Genomic DNA, 18,473 nt, shown 5'->3' on the forward strand with positions numbered 1-18,473 from the left:
CATATTTACCAATCCTAAATCAGCTTCAGATGGTGATTCTTCCTCACTTGGTAGTTTTTTTTTTTTTCAAAACGCATTTTTAAATTTTTAGTTACTATGGGCTGAACTTCGTTACTAGCTTGCAGCAAATGCTGCAACCATGATTAAAAGAAATCTTTAAATTATTATAATATTTACCTTTTTTCTCATAGTTGTGTGCAATAAAAAAGCTAAAAAATAACAGAAAACATTAGGATATTTGATTTTTTGGATGTGTGAAAATATTTAAAGTTGTAAAATAAGAAAAAACAAACAGTCTATGATTTCTGTAATTTGTGATTTTTTATTTCAGTTTGGAGAGCTCTCCAAATTATTCCAACCATTTAAAAATAGCGGATCTCTACGGTGAAGTTATTGGTGTATTAGCACAGTCACGTTTTCAGTCAGTTCGGAAAAGATTTTCATAGGAGTTGAAGGAGCTTCGGCTTCGTGAAAACAGCCAACCTATAGCTCAGTGTATAATATCTCTTCTAATGGGGATGAAATTCTTCAGGGTTAAGGTACGTTCATTATTTGAAATAAGTACAGTTGATTTTACTGTCTCATGGTCGGTTGCCTAAAATTAAAACATATTCCCGTCAAAAATGGGTTTTGCCCTAGATGCATCATACGTAGCCATCTATCCTGCCATGTTAATTGATGACATCTGAAAAATCCTATGATATTCTTTCATTTTTATTCTTGTTCTGAACATATCGCTTCATTTGTAGCCTAGGAACTTCAAAGTACAATTGCTCAAATCCTCATTTTGTTGGGATCGTGTTTTGATTTTAGGCAACCAACACGTGCAAGAAACAAAACTGGCAAAAATTAGGTTTAGCAGTTTTTAGATTGAACTTGTTTTACTTTGTGTGTATGTAAGCTTAATTTAACTTAGGTTCTAGCTTGATCGTACAACCTATGATAAACCATCATTTTTTACTAAGTGTGATTCAAGAAACAACAAAAAATATTCTACAGAACTCTGATCATGAATTTGGTCGAGAGGAAGGGGGAGTGGCGGGTCTAGTATTTTTAGATGTGGGGTATGAGGTAGGGGGGCTGAATTGTTTGATCACTTTTATGTTCGAGAATATCGTATAAGAAGGGCTTGAAATTTGTCAAAATTAAGGTTGCTATATCATCACTGTTGACTAGACACTAGTAGCCTCGAATGTGTTCTGTTTCGTCGTTTAAAATCTGTGAAAATTATTCAACAGTCAGAAGCCAGTTTGCATGCACAAGTCTATTGTAATGAATGTCTGTAAAGAAAACGAATCTAGTGCTAATCTAAACGTACCTGATAAGATTTTTTTTTATAGTTTCTGTTTCTATCGTGTGCCATAAAAAATTGCAAGAAAAAAAATGAGTTTTGGTTCTGCTGTCTTTAGAGATTTAACGGACCTAGCAGCCACAATATTTTTCTATCCAGGGAGGGTATAAACTCAAGCGTGATTCAAGTGAAGGGGCCTAGTGGCCTTCAAGAGGTTTGACAGAACAATGAGAGACGATGGCAGCGAATGATGTTGCAGAGGTTATATTTGTACTTGTATCATTGGCTTGTAGCTTCATTTACCAATCTATCACGAAGATTCATTCCGAGAATGCATAGCTGGCATAGAACCAATCGATGGCTTTCGTCGTCATAACTGTCGGTAAGGCCCTCTATGCCATGGATCGTCTCTCTAAATACTTAGGACCTTTACTAGAGGAATTCTACCGTCTACCTCCTCCTAGTGCCAGTGGCAGATGTAAGTTAGTTTGTATCCTGAATCTTACCGCGTCATTACCTATGCCAAGCTTTGTGTCAAATTTGAGATGAATTCTTTATTCTTTTCTGTGCTGACTGAAGTTTTCAGGGACAAAATAGCATTTTCCTCGCACTGGTGAATAACAACAAACATTATCCAGTTGCTTTGTTTCGGAAGCTGAAATAAAACTTGGCTGGCATGAAGATATTGATGAAAAATTCTCTTACGAGTAAATTCTGTTTCGTTAGTATTCTTCTTCAAATGCTCTTTGGGGGGCTCAATCAGCACCCCTAAACAGTATATCAGTCTATTTTCGAATATAAAGAATTTAACTTATCTAAGAGCTGGAGAAAGGGACGGAGCAAGAACAAAAGCTGTTCGGCTACTGTTCCAAAAACTGCAAGCAGCTGATCAAATGATGGGTCTTCCCCAAGTTGCAAACATTGAAAGAGGTTTCTCCTGTAACAAAAGTAAAACTTGAATTCCTTGTACATTTCTTTTTTTGGCTTGATTAGAAACTTTGCACCTAAGCATAGATTAAGGATTTAAAGACTGCTGGTATCATACCAAACAAACTGTATCCCTTGGTATGATCATATATAGAAAATTCATATAAGTTGTAAAATATATAGAAATATATTTATAAAAATATAAAATATACAGAAAATACAAAGAAAAAAGTATATAAATATGCAAAATATAAATGAATTATATATGATAAATCTTAAATATGAAACTTCTATATTCTATTAAATATAGAAATCAGAAATAAGGGATGTAATTAAGGCAATTCGTTCATTGTTTACACACATTTGATTCATATATGGATATTAACAACACACGGTATCATATGTTTACATATATTTTGTTCATTGTTTTCATTTTTTGAATATGTTTGAACTTTATTTTTCAAAAAGACGAAGGGAATTCAGGCGAGCCTTTCAAAGAATGTTGAGGGGAGCGATAAACTGAATCAAAACACGTTATGTGTATACGGATTATCAAGGGAGATGATCGAAAAAGGGGATATTTGTATGCTACCTCTACTGCTACAATTACCACTACTACTACTGCCACTACCATACTACTCCATTTACATATTGGGTAAAAATTTGAATTAAATCGAGAGACGCTATTTGGATGCAATTGTCAAAAGAGTGTATCTCAAGAATCGATTTGGTTATTAAGTTGGAACTTTCTGAGAATTCTGAAAGGAAAAAATCATCTGACCAAAAGGCAATATGTGCATGCTACTACTAATGCTTCTATCACTGCTGTATCTACTATTACTACTACTACTTCTATTGCAACTATTTATAAAGGCAATACGTTAATGGTGCTGCTACTAGTACTACCACTATTACTATTAATGCTACTACTAGTAATACAAATACTACTACTATTACAACTATTCCTAAGGGTATGAAGGTAAAATTTTCAAGGATTTTTTTTTTTTGGGGGGGGGGTGAATTTAATCACAGCACGCCGTTTGTATTCAGGTTGTCAAAAGGACGTAACAGTAATATCTTAGGAACAGCTTGGTGTGTGAAGTTGAAAGTAGCAAGGCTTGTTGTGGGGGATGTTGAACTAACCAAAAGAAAATATTTGCTTCCTCTTCCTACTGCTTCTACTCATACTACTACTGCTATTATTATTACTACTTCTGTTACTACTACCACTGCCACTAAAGCTAAGGCTACTACCATTAATTCTACTTCTAGTAGTACTGTTGCTGCTGCTAAAACTAAGACTACTAAGGTGAAAAATTTGGGAAATATTTAAACTCTATGGAACTAAATCACAACATACTGCCCACACATGTTGTTAAGAGGACATACCAGAAATGCTTCTGGAGCGGTTCATGGTATTAAGTTTAAGCTTCCAGCGTGTGTTGAAGGGGATCTTGAAGAAAGCAAAGGTGCTATTCGCATGCTGCTACTAATGCTACTACAACTGTTGCTTCTACGCAAGCTAAGAGTATTAAGGTGTAGTTTTCAAGGAATATTTAGGCGGGTGTTGAACTAAATAAAAAGCACTAGTGCCATTTTTATGATTCAAAATAATTAGGAGAACAAGCAACTCTCCTCCTAAGCCCATTCATTTTCCAAACACATCCATCCAAAATTTTTAGGCAGTCATTTTGTTCAGCATAGTAGAACGGTCTAATAATTACCTCTCTAGAGATTTTGGGTATGTCAACCCCCTCGGCTCATTATGCTTTAAAACTAAATATTGCTTTAAAACTAAATCAAACGGCACTATGTGTATGGTTACCAATAAGACATCTCAACAATATATCGAGAACAACTGGGGGTATTAAGTTGAAACTTTCTGGGCTACTGCCATTACTACGTCTGCTCTTATAATTTAAATACATCAGAAGAGTGTAAATGTATCCAAGTTGTCTAACAGCATTGAAAGAATTTTATGTTTTGTTTTTAGGTCAACTTGAGGAGGTATAAAATTAAATAAAATAATACTATTTGTGTCAGGACTTAACATCGGTGAAAAAGTTTCTCCAACGTTCAAATAGCAGGCCAAACTTTGAATTTTTAAAGAAAAAAAACCCCGCAAAGATATAAATTTTTGTCACGAAAAAGACTCTGTCAATGAAAAACGAATATAGATTAATTAATTTTTTTTTTTCACAAAACAAGTTTTTCAAAGAAAAGTAGAGCTCCATTGAACCAAAAATGAGCAGAAATTAAGTCAAATTACCTTCCAAGATTAAAACTACCACAAATGTCCATCAATAAATAAATGAAACCCGAAACGAACAGAAATTACAATAAATAACTGAGTCAAACTCAAAACGAGCAAAAATGAGACCTGCGTTGCCCGGGCAACGTGGAGTGTTGCGGCAAACTTTGTCCGGCTTCGCCAACCAAAGTGTTGCAAGAGCAACACTTTGTTTTTGTTTCTTCGCTATCGATCAGTAACATGATCAAAGGCTATTCCTCAGCGTTGAAAAAACAACAACAAAATAGTATCGAAAGAAGGGACTAAATTGACTTTGCAGCCAGTTGAACTTTATCCTTTTCAATCGTAGACATCTTGACGGATGAAAGCTTAGAACAATATCTTATATAATCCAGTTGGTATCATAAAGCTATCTGAAACTTTTCAGGATCAAAACATTATAAATGACACTATTAATTATGAAGAAACTATTATGACATATTTTTTATCAGCTCATCGCGGGCTATCGATAATACCGAGAGAAGGGACTAAATTGACTTTGCAGCCAGTTGAACGTTATCCTTATCAATCGTAAACATCGTGACGGATGAAAACTTGAAACAGTATCTTCTATGATCTAGTTGGTATTATAAAGCTATCTGTAACTTTTCAGGATCAAAATACCATAGATGACACTCTATTAATTATCACGAAACTGCCTCGTTGTTTTACGTAATCGTTTGTACCCGTAATCGTTTGTACCCGTTGCGTAAACACTTAATTCTAGGTTTCAGTGAGTATGAGTAGGCTGCACTAATTAGAAAAAGTTACAAACCTCTCTTCACTGAAGACGATTGTAGCCTAACAGACGATTATTACGTACAAGTCCCCTACATGTCTTACCACTGGAACCAAATTGGTTTAACCATCAAATACACCGAAAGCAAATAATAGGTACACTAATTAGAAAAAGTGGAAAACCCCTCATTGCCGAAGATGGTTATGAGCTAACAGCCTTTTCTCGCCCAAAGTGAACCGATTCTTACTTATAAGTCCCTCTCCCGTAATAGGCATCAAGTTCACCAGAAACAAATAAATGGGTACACCAACTAGCATAGTTGCAAACCCCTCATCGCTAAAGATGACTGTATCCTAACAGCAGATTATTACTTACAAGTCTCCTACATGTCTTACCACTGAAACCAAATTGGTTTTACCATCAAATACACTGGAAACAAATAATAGATACACCAACTAGCAAAGTTGCCAACCCCTCATTACCGAAGGTGATTAATACCTAACAGCCGGCTGTTGCTTACAAGTCCTCTATATGTCTCACAATTTGTATCGACCTAGATTTTGTTTCAGTGTATACCTATCTACTGAAGTTGTCAACCCCTTGAAAATTTCAAACTGGTATGCCTCATGAAGGAATTTTTCTACCAAAAAATGGATGTCATACTTGGATCAGCTCATCAAGAGCTATCGATTGCCATCGAAAAAAACTCTATCTGTCTTAGTTCAAAAGTTGATTTTTTTGCCGTAGGCCAACTTTCTAATGTCACCACTTAGAAAGGAGCAAAGGATAAGCTCCAATTTCCTTTGCGATGAGAGAACTTTTAAAGTTTATTAGGCAAATCTGATACCATTTCTCTACCGCAATCCTAAGTCCGAAAAACCGAATGATAAACTCAGCTGAAATCACGAACAGAAATGGTAGAAACAATAGATGGCAGCACTTTCGGACCCGTGTGAAAATGCCACATTTTTGCTTCGGTAAATTTTTCTATTTATCACTCAAAGAAGATATATTGGCTGTGGGGCCGGGTAACTGCCGCATATATTTAACACTTATAGATTTTAGTCCATCTTCAATTTGAAAGTGGTGCCTGCCTGCTTGCCTGCTAGAACGGAACTTTCCACTCGAAAGCAGAAACATGGTTTGAAGAAACGAAAGCTTGGCTGCACAACTTCAGATACTCCTCTCTGACATAGGCTATATAACTCCACTTCACTTCCCACACCATAGGCTCTGGCTCGTGGACAAGCAAAAACCATCCTTTTTGGCCCCAGGCAAGAGTTCTGCGGAACTTTCCAAAATGTAATGTCATACTCATCAATCCGGCCTGAGGTCCACACTTTCCATAAAAACCGCACAGGTTAGACCCTTACCAGTGTCGAAGAATAAGCAGAGATCGGCCGCATAAAAAAAAAAAAAAAAAAAAAAACGAGACAAAACCAAAGTGTTGCTCTCGCAACACAAAAATTTGAAACATCCGCTCAGATTTTGCAATAAGTAAAAGAATCGTCCTGTAAAAATTTTGATTTATAAACAACCAATTGTGAAAATATAATTGGATGACATGTATCAAAATAAGTATAAAATTCCTCAGCGGTATATATAGCAGTTTATACAATTTTATGGACAAATGTATGCGACCACTATACAAAAACATAACTATTTTTTGTGACTGGTTGGTACTGAGAAGGTAAAAAACTCTGAAATAATATTGTAGTTGCATTCCATTTCCGGGATCAACTCAAGTGGTGTGAATTTCCGCTTTTTTCAACATTTCATTAGTAAATGTCTGAAAAACATCATTCCTCTGATGCAAACTGAGAAGTCAGAGACCCATGTATACCGGTTAGAAAAAAAAGTAAATATATAATCATTTGCCTTCTTTTATGAACAGTTTTTTTGAAAATCCATTTTTCTTAAATGACGACTCCGACCTTTGAATGAGTATTTCGACTCATATACTTAGTTTTAAGTGTATACTTATGCGAACCTTTATTGAAGTTCAGGTATTTCTAATGATTTTAGCCTTTATTTTAATGTTTTAGGATAAACAGTGGAGGTGATATGCCATATTATGCAGAGCTGTAACTAGATGAAAATAAGCTATAAAGTGCCCATCATTTGCTCAGTGAAACCCGAAGCATAATTTAATAATATTTTCGCACTTCTGATACATTTACTTTCTATTATACAAATCCTCTTAAAAACAACAATGTTGCAAAAACCACCCAGCTTGGCAAAAAAAAAGCCAACTCAAATTTTATGCCAGCCAATAAAAGTAATGATATCTATTTCTTCGTCTCTGTGCCATTGCAAGACTCGAAAACAAGTTTTTAACAGTAAAATGAAGTTTAAATATTAAGTTTTTCAGTCCCGCCGTAACAACACAATCCTGAACTATCATTTCGACAGCCTAAAGAAGTAGGGATTTTAAATTTCCCCTCCTTGTTAAAAGGAAATGAAGATTTTCGCCTCGGCTTTTGTCATAATGCAGACAGATTCCCTTGATAAATACTTTTAGGCGGTATGTATTATCAGTAAAATCTAACTGAGAGCATACAAAGTAACTGAAATTAAAAACTCAACTACTAAAAAACTACTAAAAACAAATTACATAAAATAACTTTCGTCCCAACCCCAACCATAGAAAGCGATCCCAACCCCAAATACGCCACTAAGCTAGGGGGGAGACACCCCCCTACCTAGATCCGTAACTGCTATGTTATCAAAACGGCGTATTTGCAACGTCCTGGGGATAGGTTTTGAGATAAAGCTGAAACTTTCAAGGAGTTATGGGATGGGAAAAGTGGTAAGTGAAGCAAAGCAGGAAGACCGCAGTAAATTAAAGAAGCTGAAATTTCACAAAAAAAAAAAATGTGTCATATAATCTTGCCAAGACATTTTTTTCAAAGAGTTCGTGGTAACGAACTGTAGTAAGGAGCGACACCGCGCAATAGTATCTTCATTTCCTTTTAACAAGGAGGGGAAATTTAAAATCCCTACTTCTTTAGGCTGTCGAAATGATAGTTCAGGATTGTGTTGTTACGGCGGGACTGAAAAACTTAATATTTAAACTTCATTTTACTGTTAAAAACTTGTTTTCGAGTCTTGCAATGGCACAGAGACGAAGAAATAGATATCATTACTTTTATTGGCTGGCATAAAATTTGAGTTGGCTTTTTTTTTGCCAAGCTGGGTGGTTTTTGCAACATTGTTGTTTTTAAGAGGATTTGTATAATAGAAAGTAAATGTATCAGAAGTGCGAAAATATTATTAAATTATGCTTCGGGTTTCACTGAGCAAATGATGGGCACTTTATAGCTTATTTTCATCTAGTTACAGCTCTGCATAATATGGCATATCACCTCCACTGTTTATCCTAAAACATTAAAATAAAGGCTAAAATCATTAGAAATACCTGAACTTCAATAAAGGTTCGCATAAGTATACACTTAAAACTAAGTATATGAGTCGAAATACTCATTCAAAGGTCGGAGTCGTCATTTAAGAAAAATGGATTTTCAAAAAAACTGTTCATAAAAGAAGGCAAATGATTATATATTTACTTTTTTTTCTAACCGGTATACATGGGTCTCTGACTTCTCAGTTTGCATCAGAGGAATGATGTTTTTCAGACATTTACTAATGAAATGTTGAAAAAAGCGGAAATTCACACCACTTGAGTTGATCCCGGAAATGGAATGCAACTACAATATTATTTCAGAGTTTTTTACCTTCTCAGTACCAACCAGTCACAAAAAATAGTTATGTTTTTGTATAGTGGTCGCATACATTTGTTTATAAAATTGTACAAACTGCTATATATACCGCTGAGGAATTTTATACTTATTTTGATACATGTCATCCAATTATATTTTCACAATTGGTTGTTTATAAATCAAAATTTTTACAGGACGATTCTTTTACTTATTGCAAAATCTGAGCGGATGTTTCAAATTTTTGTGTTGCGAGAGCAACACTTTGGTTTTGTCTCGTTTTTTTTTTTTTTTTTTTTTTTATGCGGCCGATCTCTGCTTATTCTTCGACACTGGTAAGGGTCTAACCTGTGCGGTTTTTATGGAAAGTGTGGACCTCAGGCCGGATTGATGAGTATGACATTACATTTTGGAAAGTTCCGCAGAACTCTTGCCTGGGGCCAAAAAGGATGGTTTTTGCTTGTCCACGAGCCAGAGCCTATGGTGTGGGAAGTGAAGTGGAGTTATATAGCCTATGTCAGAGAGGAGTATCTGAAGTTGTGCAGCCAAGCTTTCGTTTCTTCAAACCATGTTTCTGCTTTCGAGTGGAAAGTTCCGTTCTAGCAGGCAAGCAGGCAGGCACCACTTTCAAATTGAAGATGGACTAAAATCTATAAGTGTTAAATATATGCGGCAGTTACCCGGCCCCACAGCCAATATATCTTCTTTGAGTGATAAATAGAAAAATTTACCGAAGCAAAAATGTGGCATTTTCACACGGGTCCGAAAGTGCTGCCATCTATTGTTTCTACCATTTCTGTTCGTGATTTCAGCTGAGTTTATCATTCGGTTTTTCGGACTTAGGATTGCGGTAGAGAAATGGTATCAGATGTGCCAAATAAACTTTAAAAGTTCTCTCATTGCTAAGGAAATTGGAGCTGATCCTTTGCTCCTTTCTAAGTGGTGACATTAGAAAGTTGGCCTACGGCAAAAAAAATCAACTTTTGAACTAAGACAGATAGAGTTTTTTTCGACGGCAATCGATAGCTCTTGATGAGCTGATCCAAGTATGACATCCATTTTTTGGTAGAAAAATTCCTTCATGAGGCATACCAGTTTGAAATTTTCAAGGGGTTGACAACTTCAGTAGATAGGTACACACTGAAACAAAATCTAGGTCGATACAAATTGTGAGACATATAGAGGACTTGTAAACAACAGCCGGCTGTTAGGTATTAATCACCTTCGGCAATGAGGGGTTGGCAACTTTTGCTAGTTGGTGTATCTATTATTTGTTTCCAGTGTATTTGATGGTAAAACCAATTTGGTTTCAGTGGTAAGACATGTAGGAGACTTGTAAGTAATAATCTGCTGTTAGGTTACAGTCATCTTTAGCGATGAGGGGTTTGCAACTATGCTAGTTGGTGTACCCATTTATTTGTTTCTGGTGAACTTGATGCCTATTACGGGAGAGGGACTTATAAGTAAGAATCGGTTCACTTTGGGCGAGAAAAGGCTGTTAGCTCATAACCATCTTCGGCAATGAGGGGTTTTCCACTTTTTCTAATTGGTGTACCTATTATTTGCTTTCGGTGTATTTGATGGTTAAACCAATTTGGTTCCAGTGGTAAGACATGTAGGGGACTTGTACGTAATAATCGTCTGTTAGGCTACAATCGTCTTCAGTGAAGAGAGGTTTGTAACTTTTTCTAATTGGTGCAGCCTACTCATACTCACTGAAACCTAGAATTAAGTGTTTACGCAACGGGTACAAACGATTACGGGTACAAACGATTACATAAAACAACGAGGCAGTTTCGTGATAATTAATAGAGTGTCATCTATGGTATTTTGATCCTGAAAAGTTACAGATAGCTTTATAATACCAACTAGATCATAGAAGATACTGTTTCAAGTTTTCATCCGTCACGATGTTTACGATTGATAAGGATAACGTTCAACTGGCTGCAAAGTCAATTTAGTCCCTTCTCTCGGTATTATCGATAGCCCGCGATGAGCTGATAAAAAATATGTCATAATAGTTTCTTCATAATTAATAGTGTCATTTATAATGTTTTGATCCTGAAAAGTTTCAGATAGCTTTATGATACCAACTGGATTATATAAGATATTGTTCTAAGCTTTCATCCGTCAAGATGTCTACGATTGAAAAGGATAAAGTTCAACTGGCTGCAAAGTCAATTTAGTCCCTTCTTTCGATACTATTTTGTTGTTGTTTTTTCAACGCTGAGGAATAGCCTTTGATCATGTTACTGATCGATAGCGAAGAAACAAAAACAAAGTGTTGCTCTTGCAACACTTTGGTTGGCGAAGCCGGACAAAGGTTGCCGCAACACTTCACGTTGCCCGGGCAACGCAGGTCTCATTTTTGCTCGTTTTGAGTTTGACTCAGTTATTTATTGTAATTTCTGTTCGTTTCGGGTTTCATTTATTTATTGATGGACATTTGTGGTAGTTTTAATCTTGGAAGGTAATTTGACTTAATTTCTGCTCATTTTTGGTTCAATGGAGCTCTACTTTTCTTTGAAAAACTTGTTTTGTGAAAAAAAAAAATTAATTAATCTATATTCGTTTTTCATTGACAGAGTCTTTTTCGTGACAAAAATTTATATCTTTGCGGGGTTTTTTTTCTTTAAAAATTCAAAGTTTGGCCTGCTATTTGAACGTTGGAGAAACTTTTTCACCGATGTTAAGTCCTGACACAAATAGTATTATTTTATTTAATTTTATACCTCCTCAAGTTGACCTAAAAACAAAACATAAAATTCTTTCAATGCTGTTAGACAACTTGGATACATTTACACTCTTCTGATGTATTTAAATTGTAAGAGCAGACGTAGTAATAGCAGTAGCCCAGAAAGTTTCAACTTAATACCCCCAGTTGTTCTCGATATATTGTTGAGATGTCTTATTGGTAACCATACACATAGTGCCGTTTGATTTAGTTTTAAAGCAATATTTAGTTTTAAAGCATAATGAGCCGAGGGGGTTGACATACCCAAAATCTCTAGAGAGGTAATTATTAGACCGTTCTACTATGCTGAACAAAATGACTGCCTAAAAATTTTGGATGGATGTGTTTGGAAAATGAATGGGCTTAGGAGGAGAGTTGCTTGTTCTCCTAATTATTTTGAATCATAAAAATGGCACTAGTGCTTTTTATTTAGTTCAACACCCGCCTAAATATTCCTTGAAAACTACACCTTAATACTCTTAGCTTGCGTAGAAGCAACAGTTGTAGTAGCATTAGTAGCAGCATGCGAATAGCACCTTTGCTTTCTTCAAGATCCCCTTCAACACACGCTGGAAGCTTAAACTTAATACCATGAACCGCTCCAGAAGCATTTCTGGTATGTCCTCTTAACAACATGTGTGGGCAGTATGTTGTGATTTAGTTCCATAGAGTTTAAATATTTCCCAAATTTTTCACCTTAGTAGTCTTAGTTTTAGCAGCAGCAACAGTACTACTAGAAGTAGAATTAATGGTAGTAGCCTTAGCTTTAGTGGCAGTGGTAGTAGTAACAGAAGTAGTAATAATAATAGCAGTAGTAGTATGAGTAGAAGCAGTAGGAAGACGAAGCAAATATTTTCTTTTGGTTAGTTCAACATCCCCCACAACAAGCCTTGCTACTTTCAACTTCACACACCAAGCTGTTCCTAAGATATTACTGTTACGTCCTTTTGACAACCTGAATACAAACGGCGTGCTGTGATTAAATTCACCCCCCCCCCCCCAAAAAAAAAATCCTTGAAAATTTTACCTTCATACCCTTAGGAATAGTTGTAATAGTAGTAGTATTTGTATTACTAGTAGTAGCATTAATAGTAATAGTGGTAGTACTAGTAGCAGCACCATTAACGTATTGCCTTTATTAATAGTTGCAATAGAAGTAGTAGTAGTAATAGTAGATACAGCAGTGATAGAAGCATTAGTAGTAGCATACACATATTGCCTTTTGGTCAGATGATTTTTTCCTTTCAGAATTCTCAGAAAGTTCCAACTTAATAACCAAATCGATTCTTGAGATACACTCTTTTGACAATTGCATCCAAATAGCGTCTCTCGATTTAATTCAAATTTTTACCCAATATGTAAATGGAGTAGTATGGTAGTGGTAATTGTAGCAGTAGAGGTAGCATACAAATATCCCCTTTTTCGATCATCTCCCTTGATAATCCGTATACACATAACGTGTTTTGATTCAGTTTATCGCTCCCCTCAACATTCTTTGAAAGGCTCGCCTGAATTCCCTTCGTCTTTTTGAAAAATAAAGTTCAAACATATTCAAAAAATGAAAACAATGAACAAAATATATGTAAACATATGATACCGTGTGTTGTTAATATCCATATATGAATCAAATGTGTGTAAACAATGAACGAATTGCCTTAATTACATCCCTTATTTCTGAAAGACATGTTCGATTCCTGAATATTTTGTTGGACAAAAATCTTTCTTTAAACATTACTGTGCTCCTGTCAAACTTGAGCTCTCCAGACATCTAAGAGTTCTTCGGAGGCTTCGTCATTTTTTCTCTAGTTCAATAATAAAGATCCTGTTTCACTCTCTCATTCAATATTGTATGTATCACTCTTTAACAGTATGGCTATCAACATTCTCTTCTTTTACCTTCCCTGTTTTCAAAATATATAACAGAGCAATTAGATTAGTATCTTAGGAGACAGGCAAGCTCAGCATTACTTTATTGGATGGTCAATCCATATACATATTTCTTTCCTCTTGTTTCATTTTTAGTATTTTCACGGACTCCTCCCTAACTTCTTCAAACATATCTTTCAAATTCTGAACTACGAAAGGAGTCTTGTTTTTCCTTTTCCCTCAGAAACGATTTGGATATTTTTATTCATAGAACTAAAACCATGAGGTCAGATTTTAATCCAGTTTTTAGTTGTGCCTCCATATGGGATTCCCTAACTTTCAAATTCGGCTATGTCATTCTTATTTACAACTTAAAAAAAAGAGCTAACTGACCACCACCTTTGACTAGAGAGTAGGTTCTCTCCTCCCTTCGTTTTCTCCCTTTATCTTTCCTGTTCAATTTGTTATATCCACTTTTTTTATTGGCATGGTATTTATTTATTTATTTTTTCTCGTCCTTCTGTTGGAATTTAGAGTTATTATTTAGTGTAATGTCACTCTCACGCACAAAAGAGCCTTTGTAGGGGTCTAAAGCTTTGTAACTTGTTTTCTGTTTTCTTTAAATACACTGATGAACTGATTGATTGTTTGATTGTTAACCTGAAGACTTTGGGGAGGCTGACATCCCCAAACACATAATTACTGGACCTTTCAACAATGCTGAACAAAATAGTTCTCATTTTGATATGAACAAATTTTGATATGATGCGTTTGGGAATTCTGGGCTTGTGGGGGAGGGGCTGGTTGCCCTCCACTCACTTTTGACTCTTAAAAAGGGTATTAGATCTTCTGTCTTCCATTAAAATGAGCCCCATCCGATCCGAAATTTATGCAACCATTCGTTCCATAAAAACCTTATATGTCCGGGTATAATTTACAAACCTTGTCCCTGGGCTCAGGAGGGTTGTATCTACTTTAAATGTATTTTTATATGCTCTTTGGACTATTGTGAAGAAGATGCCTATTTCACACTTTTGAATGGATGCGCTGGAGGAATAGAGGGTGTCAGGGAGGGGGGGCTAGTTGCTTTCCATCACTTTTGATTCTTAAAAGGGAACTAGAAGTTTAAATTCCCAATCAAATTAGCCTCTTCTAAACCTCACACAACCACCATTTCCATAAAAAGCTTATATGCCCCCAGGGGGGGGGGGTTGTGTCAAACCCAAATGCCTTGTTATGTGATTATTGAACTGTTTTTGAACAACTAGCAATCTCAAAATTTCCAACGGATACATTTGGGAAAAATCGACCGCAAGAGGGGGGGGGGTATAATTGCCCTCCAATCACCTTGACTCTTAAAAAGAGCACTAAACTTCATATTTCCAATCCAATAAGCCCCCTCCAAAGTTTATACGACCATCTTTTCCACAAAAACCTTATATGCCCCCGAGGCAAAACTTACAACCCTTGCTCTGGGGGCTGTGGGGGGGGGTGTCATCTTCAAAGACATAATTACTAGACCTTTCAACTACGCTAAAAAAATGGCTTTGTCAAAATTTTGATTGGATGTATTTTGGGAAATGATTGGTGTTGGGGGGGCTGATTGCCCTCCAATCTCTTCCAACTATTAAAAAGGGCACTAGACGTTGCGATATCCAACTGATTGACCACCTTTCGAAGTTTCTACGGCAACTCTTTCTATACGAACTTCCCTTATCTAAAACCGAGAAAGGGGGAGGGTAGCTACCCTCCAATCCCTCTGACTCTTATAAAGGACACTAGAACGTCTGATTAACATTCCAACGACCCCCTACAAGGTTTATATGAAAACCCTTTCTATGAAAACCTTACATGCCCCCAGAGCATAACTTACAACCGTTCTCCGAGGGCTGCGGTACGGGGGGGGGAGAGCTGTCTTCATCAAAGAAATAATTTCCAGACTTTTCAACTATCCTGAAACAAAATAGCTATCTCAAAATTTTTATTGGATATGTTTGGGGAAATGATGGGCGTGGGGGAAGGGGGGGGGGAGGTTGTCCTCCAATAAACTTACGACAATTAAAAAGTACACTAGCCGATTCAATTTACAATCGAATGAGCACCTTTCAAAGCTGCTACTACAACTCCTTCCATACAAAGTGCCCTGGCCAAAAAAAAAAAAAAAAAAAAAAAAAAAAAAAAAAAAAAAAAAAAAAAAAAAAAAAAAAACATTGTGCCCACATCGCTCTTTACTTAGGCAGCACCATTGCACTGGCTCTGATTACAAGTTTGCTCCTTTTTTTTCCTCTTCTTTCCCTCTACATGTCTTGGTTTTCATTTTTGAGTAATTTGAAAGGTTAGTTTTTTCGTTTTATATCTTTTGAGATGTTCACTCGTTGAAAATGATCCTCCTTGTTGTTTTTCCTTTTGTTTACATACTACATACATAATTCTTCATACTACAATAAATTATTTCCCCAATAAAAGATGAGCTCCCCCAACCTCCCAGAACCCATACTGCAGGCCTATACCGAATATATGGCCGTTAAGAGGTAAATCCCCCCTCCCTGTTTATTTTAATGCCCTCATTGAGGCTTCAGACTCCTTTACGTCTATAAAGATCCACTGATATCAATCAAGTAGCTTATGCACAACTAAACACTATCGTAAATAAATTAATCGACTCGGTCAAATTAAGCATAAAAACAAATGCTTATGGTAATCATTTATTTTATGGAAACTATTTGTCTGCACAAATACTCCATATCAAACTTTGAATAGGTTGGGATGGAGGAGAAATATTCGCAGCTGTGTTGTTGTACACTAAAATGCTTTCAGCAAAGAACTTTGCCGTGAAGAGTAAAAAGGGGGCAGAGGGGTGGGGTGATAGTCTCACATAAAGGATATGTTTTACACGGACGAATGTACCACCGCATGGCATTGCGGCCTTTGAAACCAAGAGGTTACATAAATAGCTTTTTGGTAGTTCTAAATCGTTTGCATATCTCAAAATATTCATTCGGTAGAATGTTAGCCCTCTTCAGGCTGAGACTGCTTTTTTACCCGGAATTTGGTTCGATAATGAGACCATGCGAAAGAGTCTCTGCAGCAAACCAAATTAGAAGAAGAAAAATTGTTGATTTTATGCCAAAAAATTTTATTGTACGCCATTTTACGCGAAAGAGTCTCTGCAACAATCCAAACTAGAAAAAGAAAAAAAAAATGCTGTTTTTACGCCAAAAAATTTCATTTTACGCCATTTTACGCGAAAGAGTCTCTGCAACAATACAAACTAGAAGAAGAAGAAAAAATTGTTGTTTTACGCCAAAAAAAATTCATTCTAAGCCATTTTACGCAAAAGAGTCTCTGCAACAATCCAAACTAGAAGAAGAAGAAATTGTTGTTTTTACACCAAAAAGTTTTATTTTACGCCCTTTTACGTAAAAGAGTCCCTGCAACAATCCAAACTAGAAGAAGAAGAAATGGTTGTTTTTAGGCAAAAAAGTTTTATTTTACGCGAAAGAGTCTCTGCAATAACCCAAACTAGAAGAAGAAGAAGAATTGTTGTTTTACGCCAAAAAATTTCATTTTACGCCATTTTACGCAAATGAGTCTCTGCAACAATCAAAACTAGAAGAAGAAGAAGAAACTGTTGTTTTACGCCAAAAAATTTCATTTTACGCCATTTTACGCGAAAGAGTCTCTGCAACAATCCAAACTAGAAGAAGAAGAAAAAACTGCTATTTTTACACCAAAAAATTTCATTTTACGCGAAAGAGTCTCTGCAACAATCCAAACTAGAAGAAGAAGAAGAAATTGTTGTGTTTACGCCAAAAAGTTTTATTTTACGCGAAAGAATCTCTGCAACAATTCAAACTACAAGAAGAAGAAGAAATCGCTGTTTTTACGCCAAAAAATTTCATAAATCTTAACCTTTTCTATGACACAATCTTTTCTGTTACTTTAAAATGACACTAAAGAGAACTCAGAAGAAATTTTTTAATAATAAAAAAAGAAAACTGTTCTGACATATTTCGTTTGCTGTAAAGCGCAAATGGCACTAGACTTCACATGGATTCGAGGGGTTTGTGGTAAATGTTTTTAAAAGGACAAAACTGCGGAAGAAAATTACTGCTACATTAGATTATCAAAACTGAATTGTCATAGATAAACGTATTTCGGAAAGAGATTTTTTTTTTCAGGAAGCTTGAGCCGAATTTTAACTTCTTTAAGTTAAAAAAGAGAAACTAATAACAGAGAAAAACAAAAGATATTAATAAATACTAGTACTAAACAAAGAGAAAAAGAGAGAAACACTACTAAAAGAGAAACTCAAAAAGAGAAAGATCATAAAAAAAGAAAACACAATTTTCAGTGAATTTCGCTTTCGCGGATGTAATTGACTGAATTTTCAAGGGAAAAAAACACTTTTGTAGCATTTTAGTCCAAAAATTCCAAAAATATTGAAAATTTTGTTTTATCCTATTTACCTGCGCCTTTATATATATATTATTCAACAATGAGCGAATCTTGGACAGTTTCGATTATTTTCAATTTAAGATTTAGCTACAAGGACTTACGATTTGCTTTTATTACTATCTGTTCTCATCCTCTCACTGATGTTAACCCGACCATCCAGCTGTTTATCATACCAAGCGAAAAGTGTTCGAAGCAAAGACGGTAGACAATGTTCAGCTACTGTTCCAAAAGCTGTAAGAAGCTGATCAAATGATGGTTCTTCCCCAAGTTGCAAAGATTTAGAAAGAGGTTTCTCCTGTAACAAAAGTAAAATTTGAATTCCTTAGACATTTCTACTGTTCCAAAAGCTGTAAATTTTCTCAGGCTCGTAACTTTTGATGGGTAAAACTAAACTTGATGAAAAATTGATTAAACTTGATTAACCTTGACTTGATGCCCACTTAATTGGACAA

At 35.7% G+C, this 18,473-nt stretch overlaps 1 protein-coding gene across 2 annotated transcripts in view; it reads right to left on the reverse strand.

Moving 5' to 3' along the window:
* Nucleotides 1–12,680: 12,680 nt before the first annotated feature.
* LOC136037259 (protein furry homolog-like) overlaps nt 12,681–18,473 on the reverse strand; it is a 195,141-nt gene continuing 189,348 nt past the window's right edge. The window contains exon 4 of one of the 2 annotated variants that reach the window (XM_065719891.1): nt 12,681–18,316. In XM_065719891.1, coding sequence (XP_065575963.1) covers nt 18,119–18,316 — 198 coding nt within the window. In that variant the 3' untranslated portion in view covers nt 12,681–18,118. The remainder of the gene's footprint in view (nt 18,317–18,473) is intronic. The other variant, XM_065719893.1, reaches the window with a different exon arrangement.

Source organism: Artemia franciscana, chromosome 16, assembly GCF_032884065.1.
Source record: "Artemia franciscana chromosome 16, ASM3288406v1, whole genome shotgun sequence".
NCBI lineage: Eukaryota > Metazoa > Arthropoda > Branchiopoda > Anostraca > Artemiidae > Artemia > Artemia franciscana.